Source organism: Podarcis erhardii, assembly GCF_964252035.2.
Source record: "Podarcis erhardii genome assembly, chromosome: 5".
In the NCBI taxonomy this organism is placed as follows: Eukaryota; Metazoa; Chordata; class Lepidosauria; order Squamata; family Lacertidae; genus Podarcis; species Podarcis erhardii.
The window spans coordinates 31,866,999-31,886,143 of NC_138509.1; the positions used below are offsets into that span (position 1 = coordinate 31,866,999).

Genomic DNA, 19,145 nt, shown 5'->3' on the forward strand with positions numbered 1-19,145 from the left:
GGGGAACTGCGAGGGGGCGGGACGTTGTGTCTTCACTACGGGGCATGCGCAGTGCGGGGCCGAGCCCGGCGCGGCGTGGGGAGGATGATGAAACTCAGAGGAGCGCAGGGAGGGGAGAGGCCGCGCGCCTGCGCAGTGCGGGGGAAGCGGCTGGGAGGGCGGGCCGTCGGCTAATAAGAGGCCGCCTCGAGGGAGGAGGAGCAGCGAGCAGCTCTCCTTTTGCTGTCTGTCGGACGAGCCGGTAGGGCACAGCATGGCCAGCTACAGCGTGGAGGAGCGCGGCTGCCCCAACAGCCTCGGCTACAGATTGTTCTTCAGTGAGTTCTCCCCCAGGGGAGCCGGGCGGGCTTAGCCGGGGGGGGGGTTGCGGGAGAAGCCCGGGGCGCGGGGCGCCCGCGAGCGCGCAGGGCGGGAGATGAATGAAAGAGGGAGGCGAGAGCGCGCGCGTGCGTGTGTCCCCCTCGGGAGGGCATTTGTGGGGCAGACAGGCAGCCTAGGAAAAAGCCACAGCCGTTTGCTCCTCGACGCCTTCTCCTCCGCTTCTGGAATCGTGTCGTGTAATTGCTTTGATAGACGGCGAGGCTCGATCCAGGATCCTTTCCATGCGCTCTGCTTTTTGAAAAAGTTGCCATTGCAATGTCCAACTTGGCGGCGCAGTCAGGGCAAGGGCTTCTCGGCAGCCCCCTGGGACGAGTTTGCGTTTTGCGCCCCTGCAAGCGGTTGGTTATCTGGGACAGAGGCGCTAACGCAGGGCCCTCCCTCGCAGGGTTGTTGTGAGGTTCGTGCCGCGCCGGAGCGTGCGCCAAGGGGTTTGCAGACGCTGCTGCAGTTTCCCCTCGTGGGTAGCCTGGTGCCAGCCCGCTGTGTCAGCGTGAAACGGGCCTGTCCAGAGAGCTTTTATATAGCTCTGCAGGGATTTTTCACAAGAGAGAAGGGGAAGGGATCCCAAAGGCACCAGCACTGCCGTCATGCTGCCATGGGAGTTTCCCTGCTTCTCCAAGGCCTAATATTTGGGGTGGGGTGGTGGATTAGGCTTGGCGCATGGGTGTGTGTTCCTGCAATCTCAGTCACCCTTAAATCTAGGGCTGGGCCAGGGAATTGGGTTTGGGAGGGGCGCATCACTTGAATCCAGTGCCCCTCCAAACTCTTGTATACAAACACACCTGTCTTCCTATGTGGAGATTCAGGGATGGCTGCTCCAGCCATGAAATCACATCCTGTAATGCTATTATTATAGAATGGCAGCGGAGATTTCCCCACTTCTGTGATTCTTTGCTGAGCCCCAGTTACCAACCCTCACTTTTGACTCCAGAAGGATGTGGTACAGAAAATAGAACAACAAATACATGGAACGTAGCATGCAATACATTTAGCTGTGTGAGAAGAGTACCTTTGAAAGCATTTAGCTATTCTGAAGGAGGAGAGAAGATGGGGGAAGGGAAGCAGTTGGAAGGAAATGAAAGTGCGAGATACAGCTGCCCTTGGACGCTGTGACAGAGAACTTGATATATGGAGAAAAAGTCATTGCCCAAGGTACTATGACTGATGCTGTCATAAAAGTTTTGTGTGTGGTGAGGTTAAGGATGACTGGTCATGGCATTAACTGTCCTGTTAAGTGGCTATGGCCTAGTTTGCATGTCACATTAACCATAGTTTGTTTTTAAACTATGGTGTAATGTTAACTGAGCAGCATGTGACTCAAATGTTCCCAAGGCAGTCCTTTCTTGCTGCTGTGCCACAAATGAAACAAGCCGGAGTCTGACTTGCTATGTCATCTGACCCAGGTGGTTTGGAGATTACAAAGGTAGCTCACCTGGCTCCTTCTACCCTCACCTTTCAGAATAGTTAAGTGTACTTAAGTACTCTTTGTATATGCTCAGATTTGCTTGCTGGCTTTCCACTGGCTGTTTTGAAATTTCTTGCCTTCCTTGGTGCCCCAATAACTGGCAGGTGAGCTCCTGGTGTGCTGTTCTCCTCTAACCCTCCCCCATTGAGCAAACAGCTGTTGGGTTTAAAGTCTGAACCAGACTGTCGGATATGGGCAGTGAAGGTGGCTGTAAAATGAAAAGCCTCCCGCAGTATAATCCTTTAAGGCGATTTTCTTTTCTTCCTGGTAGTGCTCTACCTCAAAACAGCTTCAGTTTTTGCTGCACAAAGAAATGATGATTATCCAAAGTTTTCTTAACTGATGTTCCTGGTAAGCTGAAAAAGCTGAATCATAAAACAGGTCCACTGGGGTGAGAGACTGCCATGCTTTTTACTTGAGGCTCCTAAATCCACACCCAGGCAATATCTTTATTAGCAATATATAATTGCTAAAGGCAATATATAATTAAAATACCAAAGCAAGGCACCAGCCATTTAAAAAGAGGCATTGATGGGAGCAATTTGTGCAGACACTGAGACAAGGTGTGCTAGATCCTATGCCTTGACAGGAGATTCTTTTTTAAGGTAATGCTCCAAGATGCATGCTCTTCTAGACTGAGAAATGCAACTTGCAGTTTGTTTTTGGTGACTGCTGGGAAAAACTTTTTCCTAAAGTGACTTAAGTACATGAAGGTATCTACCCTGCTGTCATCCATTCTAGTGGAAGCTTGGCTTGGCTTGGCTTTCTGACAGTTAACCTTGCCTGTTAATCCAGGAAAGCCATGAGTCCAAAATTAAATGAGCCTCAGAGTCCAGACATACCTCAGCTAATAAGTTTGGACAAATGGATAGGTCCAGGTAGTGATGATTTTTCTCATCACAGGCTACCAGGGAACTGGCCACCTTCGAGTCTTAGCAAGGGAGACTCCAGTGACTCATAGTCCGTTTCAAGTCCTGTTGCCCGGTGACATTTGAACTAGAGGTCTTCTGCTTGCACAACATGTTCTCTGCTGCTGAGCTGTGACCCTAAACCCACATGCAACTTACTAGGTCCTCTTTTCAGGAGTGTGCAATGCCATAAGGGAGCAGATTTTCCATGGCAAAACTTGTGGGTGGGTAAATATAGCAAACGTGTGCATGGGGGCAATTATTTGGGTCTTTCCCACCCCCGCCAGCTCCTCCAATGAGAGCGAAAGATTCTGCTTGGGTGGAAAGGTGCAGGAAAAGGGTGCAGCACACATGACTGCAGTTCTCTCTCCCCTACTCAGTCCATAACACACACACACACACTCTGTGTTGCTGTGTGTGATAATTTCCTTGGAGAAATGCCATGTAGGTGTGTAGGGGGTCTAAAAGTAATGGGATTGTGACGTCTACTGACATCTATCCAAGTACCCTTAACATTGTGCAATATGACGTGTAGGAAATCATTTTGTTCATCTTTGGAGATATAAGCTAAACCATTTCAGGGCAACATATCAGCCTCAGTTGTCATTTGATAAGGCTGGAGTCCGCTTGCTTGTACAGGTTTTGCTGTTTCCAGAGGCTCCCATAGTTTGCACTTCAGGGAGAACGCCTTCTGAGATACCTTGTAAAACTGAGCGCACTATTCTGGAGCACAGAAGCAGCAGCAAATAGGGCTAGCCCAAGCCCTGGGCTTAGCTACCTGGCTGTTGCAGGTCACAGTCTACAGGTGTGTCTGACTACTGTGGAAGTGTGCCTTGGAGACTGCATAGGCTATCTGAAGCACTGCCGTTAGCGATGGGAGCTTTAAGCTGTGACGAACCGCTATCACGTTTAGTGCTGTCTTCTGAGAAACTAGGGCAGGTAGGAACTCTGCAGCACACCTGCTGTTGCACTGATTTCATTGGTGCCAACTTGTCTTTGTTTATAGACATTCACATTCTTTAACCTTTCTATCCCTGGTACTTTGCCGGCTTTATTTTACTACTGCATGCATTAAAGATAATAAAAAAACTTGGACATTTCCTTTGTTTTTCAGAAAACGATAAGGGACAGTACATTTCTCCGTTCCATGACATTCCGATACATCCAGATGCTCACAAGGTAAGGCTTGCCGTCATACTGAGCAGAACTTCGTGGGGATTCACCCTGCAGACTGTATAAAGGTGACCCAGTCACTAGATGTAGAGTTGCTTACTCCTAACAGGGGACAAGCTGTGTGTGTTCAAAGCAACTTCAGCCTAATTTCTGATCTATTCTTGACAACTTAAGGTAACTGCCTTGGCTTTATTAACCAGTGTTACTTAAGTAAAACTTGACACAAAGGGAGGAATAATCTTAACATAGCATGTGCATGCAAATTAAATTTTGTTCTTAAGTTGGGATGGAGGGGTGCAACTTTCCCTTTACTACCATTGTTCACTAGTCATTAGTGCCTGTTTCAGCCCAACGCTCACTTTTCTCTTTTCAGCTGTAGAACAGAGGTTCCCAAACTGGTCCACAGACCACCAGTGTGGTGTAGTGGTTAAGAGCGGTAGACTCGTAATCTGGGGAACTGGGTTCGCATCTCCACTCCTCCACATGCAGCTGCTGGGTGACCTTGGGCTAGTCACACTTCTTTGAAGCCTCTCAGCCCCACTCACCTCATAGAGTGTTTGTTGTGGGGGAGGAAGGGAAAGGAGAAAGTTAGCCGCTTTGAGACTCCTTTGGGTAGTGATAAAGCGGGATATCAAATCCAAACTCCTCCTCCTCCTCCTCCTCCTCCTCCTCTTCTTCTTCTTCTTCTTCTTCTTCTTCTTCTTCTTCTTCTTCTTCACCAGTGGTCCACATGCTTTATTTAGGTGCTGTATGGTGTGTCTGTGAAAACGCAATTTAAAACAGCACAGTGCCTTACAATTGGTACAACAGGCAGACAAATCGTGAAGTGGTCTGCTAAAAATCCTCAAAGTTTTCAAGTGGTAAAAGCCACTCCAAAAAAGCTTCCAACTGGCTGACTCTTCCAGCAGGAGGAAATACATAACTGTCTCATATTATTGGCATTTTCATGCTCTTAAAGCTGGTGAAGCTGGTTCATTGCATTTTGTGTCCAACTTATACAGTGTGATGTTGCCAAAATGAAAAACCTGTGGCACTGACTTCTTAGCTATGTTAGGTTCCCCCGGTAGTTTTCTTTCTCATCCTTCTTTCCAGATTTTAGAAATTCATGGTTTTTTTATATCCATGATAGTACTCTTCCTCTATAACTTGTTTGGTATTGAAGGGTTGTTATTTTTCTTAGCAACCTATCTTAAGCTCATATTTGTACACAATGGCCAGCTTCAAAATGTAACAATCTCAATCTAATAAATCATGTTTTTGGGGCCTGAAAATGTACTTTTTGCCTACTCACCACATCCCTATTCCTTCTCTCCTCACACCTTCTGCTTTGGCAGTTATATCATGATTTGGTTTTGCCACAGTTTTCTGTTGTATCTGAATTGGGAAACAATGGTTTGCAAGCAGGGATTGAACAAGCGCATCAAAGTAGGGCTGAGCACTTCAGGCACAAGGAGTTTTATCAACCCAATAAACCATCATTTATTGGCTCAAGTGTTTTTTATAAATTTTTGTATTGCTGATACGAGGGGAAAAAACAGACAATAATATTGCAACAGTGGACAAAGACAAAAAGATCATGCACTATAAATGTAATGCACCACAACATATATTATGGGCATTAAAGCAGATCAGGATTGAATCAAGTCTTAACTATAGTTTTTTGGATCAAGAGCATTAAGTCTGAAATGGAGCAATGTTTGTTTCACATTTTCTATAGCTTTTGTTGTTCCAGCACTTTTTTGTTTCCAAGTAGGCCTAGAGGCATATCTTGATGCAGTGAAATCTTCACATTGGCTTCTGGAAATACTGTAAAGTTAAATAGTGTTGTCTTATTTGGGCAGCCCAAACTGCCAGGTCATGACATATTTTTAAAAAATTACTGCTATTCAGATTTTGGGCTATAAATATCAAAACTCCAGGTTGCCTAACGAAACAAGAGCAGCACATAATTGTACCAAAATTTTAAAGCTCACTATTAAAGAAACCCAAATTAGTTAGCAACAATCAGAGCAGCATTAACAAGAAAAACACTGTGAACTGTTTTGCATGAATGACCCTGTGGTTTTTCTCTGTGTGTGTGTGCGCAACCAGCTTCGTTTATAAAACAGTAGAATGGAAATCTAATCTCGTTGGCAGTAGAGTAAATGCCAAGCTCTGAGGGGGCAAAAGGAATATATCCCTTGTTCACTATATTCCATTTTCAGTTATAAAGTGCTCAAATACAGTTGAAAACAACCCCGCAAATTCAGCCACTGCCATCAGTGGAGCAAGGAGTAGAGGCAGGGGCTTCATGTGAGGTTTTTTAAGAAGCCACCTGTGGCAGCAGAACGGACTTTGTGTACAGTGAAACCCTGCCTATTTGAAGGTGCCATGCCTCTTGCTTATCTGTTCGAGACACAGTTATAAAAGTTAGTAAGAACAAGCGGACATTTTATTGTCCCAGAAACTAGATGATACAATACAGTACTGATTCTCAGACTTCGCTTCTCTTTGTTTTTATTGCAGGGATGGCTCTCCTCGTTATTCTCCTGGGTTCTCCACAGCTTCAGTAGCAGCCCAGATAGGGAGTCCAGTTTAGGGCAAAAGGTTACATTACCCAGTCTCGTCTATAGCTCTTGCTCCTAATCCTCATATTCTTAAGATCTTGAGAGGATTGGAGAGGTTCTAAATTTATCAGCACCTGGGCTACTGCCCTTGTCGTATTTTAAATGTATATGGCCTCGTTGTACCTTTCCGTGCTTGCCAGGGCATGGCAAACTGGAATGCTGCTTATGTTTATGTATGAAAAGGGTGAGGGGCTCTCTTTGCCTCAGGAAATAGCTACAGAACTGTCGGGGCTTCTGTCATAAATATTTCCATTATTATTTTAATATACTTGCAGGCTGGTTTGTAATTTATATGAGCTACATCCAGAGCAGTTACAGATAGGTAGCCGTGTTGGTCTGCCATAGTCAAAACAAAACAAATTCCTTCCAGTAGCACCTTAAAGACCAACTAAGTCAGTTCTTGGCATCTGAAGAAGTGTGCATGCACACGAAAGCTCATACCAAGAACTGACTTAGTTGGTCTTTAAGGTGCTACTGGAAGGAATTTGTTTTGTTTTTACATCCAGAGCAGTACCAGTGGCATTTTGCTGATGTGGTTGTGCTTCTGTTTCCTTTCCTTCCCCCCGCGCACTCCACAAAACCTTCCCCAAAGGGTCCTTCAAGCCTCTGGAGCTGATTTTGAGAGCTGCAGGGGACAGAAGGGGAAAGTTGTATTACACTAGTACAAATCTCTTGTGTTAGAGGAACAGGAGCCTTGGATACTTCCTCAAGGCTCCAGGGTGGTTCCAATCCACTTGACTCATGCCTGCATAATTTTTAGCACATTTAATTCTGTTTTCTTAAGAAGCTATTTTTCCTTCTGAAGGAAGAAGGGATGTCCCCTCCCACCTCGTTCTCAAAGTAGGCTGTTGATAAAAGCCAATTCACTCTTTGAACGGTGTTAGGAAACTGAAGTCTGATTAGATAATTTTCTGAGATATGAGCTAGGTATTTGTGGGGGGTGATGTGTTTACCTAATAAAGGCTTTTTGTCCAGAATCCCACATACTTAAGAGTAACCCCCATTGTGCTTCTGAGTAGACCTGTATAGGATTTGCAGTGCGAGGTTCCTTTGCAGGTCTCAAAATGCCTGTCGGAATTCTAGCTTTAAAAAAAGGCACATTTGAAATAATGGTTGCGAGAAGTGTCCCTGATACTTCATGCCAGCCAGGTTGCTCATTCCTGTATTCGATGGATAATCCTAAATGACGTTATCCTTTCTTCTGCCAGGGTGGAATTTGCTCTTCTGTGGCTGCTATGTAAATGCAGTTTATTTAAAAAGAAAAAGAAAAACTGAACGTGTAAAATCTTAACCTGCAGTTGAAAGCAAAATGCATTAGCACGATAGTGATATTCAATCATTGAACTTTTGATTGTGTTCTTGCACCTCTTGCGTAATGGTCTCTATTAAATATCAAGTTATGCAATGAAATACCAGGTGGTTGGTGTTTGTTTGTTTTTTTGCTTCCATTATGGATTGAAAGACTCAAAAGACAAAATTGTCTCCCCCACTGATGAATTCATGAAAGCTGTATAGTTTTCACCCCATTCCTTTATTGCAGCCCTTGGGGGGGGGGGTGAATTACTTGAATCCCGATGGCTTTGCTATTTTTACTTAAGATCTATTATCTAGACAGTTATATTTTTAATAAACGAAATTAAATGCTCAATTCTAGATTTATATGGATATGGTATATACCTCTCTGGTTTCTAACTCTTTTCAGGATGTGTTCAACATGGTTGTGGAAATACCTCGATGGACCAATGCTAAGATGGAGGTAATGGCATTATATATTTGGAAAGCCGTAGTTCCTGGCTTGGTGGCTGCCTCTTCATTAAAATCAGCTTATCCGTGAAAGATAAAGCCATTCTGCATCAGCATCTCTGAAATTTGAAATTTCCTGACTAGTTAGTAGTAAAAAAAATGGGCAGCTATTCTAAATCTGCAGGACTGTGCACACAATTCGTGAGCAAGCCCTATTGGACTTCTGAGATTTCATGGTTGCTGTCAATTTGGATATTTACTTTACTTTGAAAAGTAAAGTTTGAAGTACCTACCGTCCTAAAATTGGATTGCTTGTACTTTCTTCTGTTAATGCTAAACTTAAACTAATTCTGTTTCAGATTGCAACCAAAGATCCTCTAAACCCAATTAAGCAGGATGTGAAGAAAGGAAAACTACGTTATGTTGCTAATGTCTTTCCCCACAAGGGATACATCTGGAATTACGGTGCTATTCCACAGGTATTTGTCTAGCTTTCTTTATTTTCAGAGGTCTTTTAATTGCTGAGCATAAATGTTCATTAGGCTGCCCCTGGAAGTGTTATGTTTCCTTGAAAACATTTTAGCAAAGCAGCATTATAGCAAGAGCAAAACACTAATGAGGAGGAACATGTAACTATTGCATGGACAACGGGATGGCAAAATCTCAGGAGAAAAGTGAGAGTACAGTCTATGTTGTAAACAAGGAAGCTGATTGTGCTGCAACTGAATCAGCTGGCTTTGCAGATCACAATTCACATATCAGGGTCATCTTGAAAAGTACACAAGCAGCCCCTCAATTTATGTAGGTGTTGCATTCCAACGCACACCGCACGTTTAAATGAAATCATGTATATTTGAAACACAATCGAAAAAGCTTGCAAAGTCCCCATTTTGAGGCCACTTCCAGGTTTGGCGCAATGTGAGTATGTGTGCACCTATCGGACATGCCTGAAACGGTCGCTGCCTGTATTCAACCCTCAAAAAGCCAGCACAAGTCACAGGGGATAATGAATGCATATGACTAAGACTTTAGAAACATGGCATTACAGTGCACTAACCAGACTTTTTAAGAAGAAAGACGTGAGAGCTTGCTATGGAAGCTATACTGTTAGTTTTATCACTGTAATACTAACTCTCTTACGTTTTGCTCTTTTCTTTACTTCAGCTAATTCAATTCCAATACTTGTTTTCTAGCTGGCATCAGTCCCTCCCTTTGGTCAGTTTGTTGTACCTCACTGATCAATCCTCTATTTCATGTGGTACAGAGGCTACAACATACTGTCAGACACTTCCTCCCGCTCCAGTTGGCATTGTGGTTACGGTTCTAACCACCTTTTCTGAATTAGACTTCAGACCTGTCCTACTCTGAGTTCCCTCTGACCACAGAACTACTCAGACTTCCTCTGCTCAATCATGTGTTCTTGTCTTCAATAATTTCGAAGATTTTTATTTTTTAATCTTAAACATGTATTGAGGTAACTCCTACTTTCCAAATTGGCAGCATCTGTTCCAGCTAAACTTTAGATGGCCAGCATAAGGGATGCTATGGCATCATTATGTAAACTGTTCCGGAGCCCTGCCCTTGCCGGGGTTTTAATAACTCTGCTTGTGACCTGGAAGGAAGTTAGGTCAATTTCTATTAAAGCAGTCTGAATGGCAACTTCCCTCTGGCATGTGTTATCAACACATCCATATTTCTGTGTAAGGAAGCTAAATGCACGCACGTGGAAGTCTCTTCGACTTGAATTTATGCGAGCGTGTTCTGGTTAATGCAACAAATCTAACGGCAAGTTGAGGTTTCATAACTAGATCTAAAAATTTCCCTGCTCCTTTCATATGCAGGAAAATGCAGTGCTTTGTGGATTTGGTAAAGCGTCAAACAAATTGCCTAGATTCAGCTAGGAAAAGCAGACTCCTTCCTCTGATTCCTCAATTTTCTTGTAAGAAATATATCACAACCGCCAGCCATACTCTTGTGGCTGTCAGTGGACAAAGTTGGCTGCCTAAAGAGCATTTCAAGAGAAAATACTTTTTAAAAGACGTAAAACTGCAAATGCCGTATAAGCAGCCAATTAGCAAAGTAACTGTATGTGTGCTACATATAGCCTCTTCTTCTTTTTAAAGACATGGGAAGACCCAGAGCATAAAGATGAAAATACCGGCTGCTGTGGAGATAATGATCCAATTGACGTTTGCGAAATTGGAAGCAAGGTAACGTGTTTTTTGAAGTTGTGGTGGTCTGCATTTAGAGCTGTAAACTGTTGTTTCAATTTCTCTTTTTGTCCACCTTGGTGAAACTTTACACTTGAATGTCTTGCTGAACTGGACTTTTCAGCTAGTTGCCCTATGCAAACTTGGGCATTATAATTTTGCATCATGGCATGGTAAGGTTGCAATGAGTTTAAATCAGCGGTAGGTAACTTGTTCTGCATATACAACCGTGCTGGAAATGTATTAAGAATTATAGGGCTTGTTAGTGGGTCTGTTTGCTTCAACTGATTTAATATAGCGTTCACAATGGATTCTAGAATGTTTTGGTAGCAGAAACAGAGTCCTATGGTACCATAAAACGGAATTATTGTGGCATCAGCTTAAATGGACTACAACTTACTTAGTCAGATGCTGGAAATGCTCTCCTCAGCTGGAACATATGCCTGCATTGCTACGCAGAGAAAAGTTTGTAAAGAGTGAGGCTAAAATAAATGCCAAGGCTTACATTTCTACACAGACTCTAAATACTATTTAATAGATGCCAAGATGGGCGGGGTACAAATAATAATAAATTATTATTATTATTATTATTATTATTATTATTATTATTATTTATTATTATTATTATTATTATATAAGTTAGACTCATGCTGCGATATTGTCTTAAAACTGTTACCCCTGAGTTAGCCCTCAAAAAACTTTGATACAATGATAATTAATATTATGACATGTGAAACATCAGTCTTTTTTATCACCCATATTCTCAGTCTCTCTACAAACATCTGTAGTTATACCTTTAATCTGAAAATAAAAATAAGAAAGATGAGCTCCTTGGGAAAACTTTCCACCAACTCACAAATACCTTGGTTGGTGAGTGTTTGTCCCTGGTTTAGGCAGAATAAGTGGTTCAGGCCTATTGCTGAGCAATCAGTGAGCGATACTACAGTACTTAACGATTACGGCTTATTTGAATTGTTTGTTCAGTCTTTCCATCTTATTAATGAGGAACATCTACTCAATCAGGTGTGCAGCAGAGGAGAAATAATTAAAGTGAAAGTGCTGGGTGTTCTGGCGTTGATTGATGAGTCCGAAACCGACTGGAAGGTCATTGCAATCAACACTGAAGACCCTGATGCTGCTAAATTGAACAGTAAGTAGCACTGAAGTGATCAGAACTTTTCTTCCTCTCCCTTCAAATGCCCAGCAAGGAAAGGTGAGGTCTGTGTAGAGCTCAGGTAATATGTTTATGTCTCGAGAACAATGTATTCCCAGACCCATTGAATATGTAGCAGGTTGTTAACAAACCTTTAGCAGGACGCTAACATCACTACTGCACAAATCTCATGGGTGGATGGTAATAATGGTAATCCTTCTTGCCTTGAAGGGACTGAAGTCTTGAGTAAATCAAAGTTTTGTAGGTTCCACTTCATTTAGAAGAGGTGAAACTTATACTACCGGTAATAGCATGAGCAATAAATATTTGGACCAAACGTTGTTTTCCAAGTTACTTTGAGTTTCCTGGGGCAAAAAAAAATGACTACTAAATTTAGTAGTAGTGATGAGAGTGTGTTAAGTGCTAGAAACAACAGTTGCTTTGTTTACAGAAGGAAGTGCAAGCATTTAATTGAGACTTTGCTACATGGAGTTTATCTGTAGCTTGGAGACCCAGTTACAAAGAGCAGGAAGTTTTCTCCCGTGGTGTAGTTGGAGTCTGTGCCTAGATGGAGCCTAAGGTGTGGTCAGAACTTCATAAGTCGGCATATTTTATGAGTCATGGATAGGAAAACTGCCAGGTCTCGGTGTTTACACAAGAAATAGTACCTTTCTAAAACACCAGCCTAGCTTTGAATTATTCTTCACTGCATGTGATTTCCTCTCGACTTTCTACACACCAGTTAAGGCAATGGGTTGTTTTTTTTTAGTTTGGTGGGAGTTCTTAGATTCACCTCTTCCCTGTACAGTGGTGCCCCGCAAGACGAACGCCTCGCAAGATGGAAAACCCGCTAGACGAAAGGGTTTTCCGTTTTGGAGGCGCTTCGCAAAACGAATTTCCCTATGGGCTTGCTTCGCAAGACGAAAATGTCTTGCGAGTTCCTGCGGGGTTTTTTGCCCTCCCCCCCCCTTTTCCTAAGCCCTAAGCCGCTTATCAGCTGATTCGCTGATAAGCCGCTTATCAGCTGATCCGCTAAAAGCCGCTAAACCACTAATAGCGCTAATCCGCTAAGCTGTCAATGGGCTTGCTTCGCAAGATGAAAAAACCGCTATACGAAGAGCCTCACGGAACGGATTAATTTCGTCTTGCGAGGCACCACTGTATAGGGGTGGATTTCTAGTGGGGTTGCCAACTTTGCCCTTGCAACAAGAGTCCACTGAGAAAGATAAGAATAATGCTGTGCTAAGTTGTAGATCTTGGCTGTGGTTCAGAAAAAAAAGTACCCGTGCAAAGTGATAGGTTCTATCTATCTAGGTTCTTGTATCTGTTTGCAGGCTCTCGGCAAACCTTTAATCCACGTTAGAACAATTGCAACTAGGCAGGAGAATGGATATGGTGGCAAGGTTGAGGGGTAAAGCATGTTCTTGAATCTAAGGCATGTCCTTTTAGTGTCCTGTAACTAATACTCGTAACTGGGTTCTGAAGGCATGGTTCTTATTTTTATTTATAAGATATTAATGATGTCAGGACGTTGAAGCCTGGCTATTTAGAAGCGACGGTGGACTGGTTTAGAAGATACAAAGTACCTGACGGGAAGCCGGAAAACCAATTTGCATTCAATGGAGAATTTAAAGACAAGGTATGTTTGCATCTTAGTGGATAGCCGTCAATGTCTGAAAAGAATGCCTAGCCTCTTTAAAAGTAAAATGGCGTACCCTGTCAGCACCAACTCCTTTTCGGTAATTGACAATATCATGGGGAGCCAGAGTTCTTCATGCTTTATTCTGTGGGGAAAGTAGCTCCTGATGAGTGCTTCATTTCCTTTAGCTGGAAGTTAAAAACCTATTAAACAGACAAATGTACATACAGTGGTACCTCGGGTTACATATGCTTCAGGTTACAGACTCCGCTAAACCAGAAATAGTGCTTCAGGTTAAGAACTTTGCTTCAGGATGAGAACAGAAATTGTGCTCTGGTGGCGCAGCGGCAGCAGGAGGCCCCATTAGCAAAGTGGTGCTTCAGGTTAAGAACAGTTTCAGGTTAAGAACGGACCTCCGGAACGAATTAAGTACGTAACCAGAGGTACCACTGTATTCTGTCATATGTTTGTTTACACACAAACACACACACACACACACACACACACACACACACACCCCAACGCTTGTAACAGCTCAGCCAGTCTCTCATTGAGAGACATAGGCAAAGTGCTTTTAATTCCCTTTCTCATCTGTTAGGCTGTATATTTATTGCTTGATAAACCTTGACTGTTCATTTCTTGTTTTTCTCTTTTCACTGAAGACTGTTGTGGCTCAACAAGCACATTTATTTATATTTCTCTGTGCTGCCACTTGGTTAGAGGTGAAGCTGCAGGATTTATCTTCTTCTTTTAACATTTCTATGTTCAAATCAATACACTGATAAGCGGTAGTAAGCAGTGGATTGGCTGAGGGAGTCAGTCAGAACCTCTGCTGCTGTTCATGCCAAGTTGGAAGAGCCCTTTGTCTGTGTCTTACCGTTGCAAAACTTTGGCTGGCCCTCCATCCTATGCCATTTCAAAGTACAGCCCTTGTTAAAAACTAGTTGCCACCCAGAAATGTGCCACTTCAACATTATTTTTTAAAAGGAGATGCATTGTTTCCGTGTTCCTTGAGAATGCAGCACATAATGAAATGGGCATACTAGAATGCCATTGACAAACTAGGATGGGACATAATGCAGGCTTGTGCGGTTATTGCCTAGATTTTATCTTGACTAGGGAAGTACTTGTTGCATTAAACACAAGGCATTGTTGCATTGCAGATATTGAGAAGAGGCACTGAACTTGTTCTGTTCTCTGTTTCATAGGACTTTTCAATTAAGATTATCGGAGACACCCATGATTACTGGAAGGCTCTAGTAAATAACAAAACAGGTGGAGAAATTTGCTGGTAAGTTGTTGCTCTTCTCCTTCCAGTCTTGGGCTTTTAAAGAGATGGAATTAAATGAGAGGGACTATCATACAGCTCACAGGACGCCTAAAAATGTTGCTGTTAGCACTTGCACTCCTAACGCAGGCATCATTTCAGTATTTTCATATTGAATAAATATGCTTGGAGTGAAAATGTGGCTACTTCTATAACTGAACTTTCTCTTCTAGCACAAATACAACTTTGCCAGACAGCCCTTGCCATTGTGATCAAACATCTGCGGGGGCTACTGTGGGAGAGGTAAGCAGATCTATTTAATTTCTATGCCCAGGACATGTAAGGACACTCTTCTAATTTGCATGGCTGTGTGCATTTCATGCAAAGGTGGAAAAGCTGCCAAGTGTGGTATTGGCTGTAGAACTCAGCATCTTAGAAATCTTTCTATTCAACGTCTTTAAAAGAAGATGGCTGTCTGGGTGGGCAAAAAAGTACCTGGCAAAATCTGTCATGGTCCGAAGGTGGCTCCTTCCATGTCCCAAATAGTTCACTTACCTATATCCTCGTCAACAAGGGATGCACATTAACCAGGCTTGCTTTATGCCTTCTACATGGTGCAGAACTCTGGTGTTGTGTATATTTTGTTTATGTAAAGCACAGCCTACACCCAGTTCTGAATGTTGTGCATCTTCTGCTCCTGGGATGGTGACTCCTATTGCACAGCCATCATTTTGAGAGAAGAGACTGTCTAATCTGATTAGTAGTGCAGCCTGTGCCTGTTAGTGATTACCTGGAAAATTGTAAAAAATGCTAATACTATTTCCAGGTCCCACCCTCCCATATGTTTCAGTAATACCGCTTCATTGACACCATGGGCAGAAATATCCTCCTAAACCCATGTTTTGTAAATGATGGGAAGCCCTCATAAGAACGTCCATGCAAGTGCTAGGAGAGGCATGGCTTCCTTCACTAGTCCTAAGGCTGTTCAGGCTGTATCAGCTTCTGTTTTTTATTTTACTGTGCAAAGACAGCACACTGTACTTCCACCCCCTCCTCTTCTCCCCCCCCCCCCACATAGGCCTACATTTTCTACTCTTCCTCCCTTCCTTCTCTGCTCTCATGCAAGGAATGGAAAGCTGTCACTGTGAACGGTGATGCCTCCCCCTGCTCTTTAGCTGATCATCTGGGGAAATGCAAGGATGCTGCCTAGTATAATGACCGAAAATGCACATTCTAATGAATTTGGTTAAATGTGAGTGCAAAATAGCTCATTGATTCTGGTTGAGGTTGGTCTGCAGCAACTGCAGAATGCCAGCTCCACATCAGAATGCCAGCACTTGGTTCTAGGACACGTGAAAGGCTTATCTTTTTAGTCTCAAGTTCCAGCTCCTCAGATATATAGTTTTACTGGGAGCATCAGAAGAGTTACTGTTTTTCATCCAGTTAGTACCAGAAGGGGCAATAACTGGATGGCATTTAATTTATTACAATTATTGCATTTATTTGCAAAATCTTATGTACTGATGTGAAAGAGAAACTGAGTTTTTAAATTTAGCAGAAATCCTGGGTTTAATGCTCTCTTTTTCCCCCTAGGCACCTGCCTGCGGACCATCCGATCCAATACCACCAGAAGGTAACTTTAATTCAGAGTGAATTTGAGAAGTGTGTGTGTGTGTGTGTGTGTGTGTGTGTGTGTGTGTGTGTGTTCTTGAAGAGTGGGAACCATCAGTTAAGAGCTCTCATTCTGCATCCTCACCTGTATGGCACTGACCTTTACATTTAAACTACTACCCTATTAGAGCTCCTGCATTCTTTATCATTTGTGTAGCACTTCTGACAAGTGATTATGCAGTGCCTTAGGTGTCTGTAAAACTGCACTTGTCTGAAAAATCTGTTAAGGCTTACAGGAGGTCTAACATCAATGTTTGACAACCCTCACTTTATGACCCAGTTTCCCAGGAATTACATCCAGTGCAACATTTCTCTTCACGTTCTGAGTTACCAGTAAATGTTGAAGGGCTGTCTTTCTAGTATGCAAATGGTCCAGTGTAAGCTCAAGACATAGTTGCAGGTGCAAAGCTTGCAGCGGCCCTTCTAGCCAAATCCCTGGTACCTGTCCACTTGCCAGTACAAAGGACACAAGCATTTGTTTGCCTGCTCTCTAGCTGCTTCTAAAACATCCAGTTTTAAGAACAAAAGCCAGGATAAATTATATGGAAATTAGCACTGAATACCCGGTATGCACGAAGTTTGCTTCACATTTTGAAATGATGATTTGCAATGCCTTATAAAGAATTTTTGCCAAGTTACTTTATGAGGCTAAAGTTTTTGTCTCCTTTCTCCATTTCTTTGCCTTTAAAACCCAGTGGACAGGTGGTACTTCTATGAGAAGTGACCGAAGCAGATGCTGCCGTAGTTGCTACCACAACACCAGGAAACACTTGTGCACAACTAGATGAGAACCGAGAACTTCGATTTCAAGAGCAGTCCTGTTTTGAAACATGTAAAATAGTTTATGAAGATGTAACAGATTTTCTGCTTGGAATATATGCTCGAAATACATTGAGATCCTAGCATCGGAGCAGTTCTTGTGTAAAACATCAGCCTGACAGTCTTCAAAATCTACTTGCACATCATGGCAAATCACTGTTGCATAACCCAGTTGTGTGTAGATACCCGCTTTCGTTGCTTATGAAGAATTTTTGCTGAAGCTCATTCTGAAGTCTTGTCTCCTTCATGTTCTTTTGAAATCTCATGTAATCGTGAAAAGAGAAGCGTGCGTAATGGAAGATGGAGGAAAAAGTAAAAAGAAGCTTTGGATTCTGAAACGTGCCCCCCCTCCTTCTGTTTTAAAAACAGCAACATTATTGTGGAAGTCAGAGATGCCTCTCCCTGTCACTAACCTTACCAGCTTGAGATGAGGTGGAAGTACAACACTTTTCAAGCAATCCTTGCGTTAGCTATGGCTGGTTTGGTAGCTCTGATGACTAAGATTAGTCTCTTAACCCCTCCCATCTCACAATAAATTTTGGCCTCAACTTCCTCACTGCAGTGCTTGGTAGGTAGAGCTGCCATTGACAGGTTGAAGGGGGGGGGATAATGACACCCACTACTTGCCTAGTCGGTGGGCATGCTCCATGCCTCCTTGCCTGTCCCTTGTTCACTGCCCCCATCATCCATACTACACTAATACAGATATGTCAGGAACATATCTTTCAGGTTGTGGCACTGGCAAGAACAGAGTAGACATGTGGGCCGGGAATTCTGCATAGCACTACCCGGCTGTCGCCCCCCACTGGATACTGGGGGGTGGGTAGCCTAGCAGCATTAATGCCGAGTGGAGTTTCTGGCCTGTGCACCTATGCTCTTAACACTGAATATGCACAGGGTGGGAGTGGGGCTGCCATAATTTGTATGGCAGTGCTGGCAGGTTTACATGTACCACACAGGCCCCCAGCTAAGCTACATTTGTTGGCAGCAGTAGACTGGCATATTCTACTTGGTAGTAAAAAGGATGATCTGGAAAGCTCACTTAATGCAAAATTATAGAGTCAATATCAATACTAAAATGATACGCAGCTTTGAATGTCTTGCAATGAGAGTGAACACTATGTCTGAGCAGCAGGGCCATGACAGACAGGCAATTGCCCCCATCCCTGCTTCTCTATGGTGGGAGCTGTAATTTGCTTGGTGTTGACTACTTTGGCATGTCAGCCTTGCATTTTATACTAGAAGTGCCAGTTAGCCTGCACTGGGCCTAGGGCCCCTCATGCAGAACTTGAGACTACTTTCTGATAGGAATGAGTTTCTGGAAACGTGTGTCCATCAATGGCACTGACTGTTCTATACAGAACTTGAAATTCTTCAAAAGGATTTGCCACGCACTTCCTTGAGGTCATGTTTTGGTGTTAAAATGCAGCATGGCTTTTGTTCCATAAAAACTTCTGTTGAGGCCGTAGGTGCTTTCTGTTTTTGAAAGATCTGTTTCATTGATTTGGACAGAACACTATTATGTTCCAAATAAAATGCTGTTTGTGTAGTTCAGAATAAGATAACAAAGCTTCCCTCCTGGCAGCAGCATTGTAATGGCTATGGCATTATGCTACATGTCTTTTGTTGTACTGGAGACTGGGTGAAAATTTCAGTAATGAGGTGAGGTTTGAAGATGATGGATTTTCTCACTGGGATCATTATGAATACTTGTGTGGGAAAGCAGACAGTCCTCTTAGCAAGGAACATTTTGAGCGCTTGACAGAGAATAAGCTCTTGAAGTCTCATAAAAGAATTCAAGCGATAAAGTACATTTCAAGTACTTTCCTTACCCTAATTTTTAAAGTATGCCTTGTTCTGGAACTCCTGGCTCCTACCATCTGTTCCTGGGCCTACTATTTTGCCCTTCCATTGACTCCTGTGAGTGAATTTGTTTAACAACTGCATTTTTGGTAGTGTAAGTTGCAATGGGGGCAGGACTAGGAAATGGAGTTGTTATGTAGCATAACCTGTTTTACCCCTCTCCCCACCCCTGACACACACAACGTACGTAAGCAGGACTTAAACTGGCTGAATGAAAGTAAATAGTGGTGTAGGGCAAGCTCAGTGG

The 19,145-nt window shown here is 43.1% G+C and overlaps 1 protein-coding gene across 2 annotated transcripts; it reads left to right on the forward strand.

The window, feature by feature from the left end:
• Positions 1–160: 160 nt before the first annotated feature.
• On the forward strand, positions 161–17,260 carry PPA1 (inorganic pyrophosphatase 1). 2 transcript variants are annotated; one of them, XM_081861973.1, is made up of 12 exons: positions 161–317; positions 3,869–3,933; positions 6,433–6,513; positions 8,236–8,289; positions 8,636–8,755; positions 10,400–10,486; positions 11,510–11,636; positions 13,151–13,278; positions 14,487–14,569; positions 14,779–14,848; positions 16,139–16,178; positions 16,912–17,260. In XM_081861973.1, exons 1-12 carry the CDS (start codon positions 254–256, stop codon positions 16,938–16,940), a joined length of 948 nt encoding a protein of 315 aa, XP_081718099.1. In that variant the 5' UTR covers positions 161–253; the 3' UTR covers positions 16,941–17,260. The 2 variants fall into 2 exon arrangements, with proteins under 2 accessions (XP_081718099.1, XP_081718100.1); XM_081861974.1 differs by lacking the exon at positions 6,433–6,513.
• Positions 17,261–19,145: the final 1,885 nt, after the last annotated feature.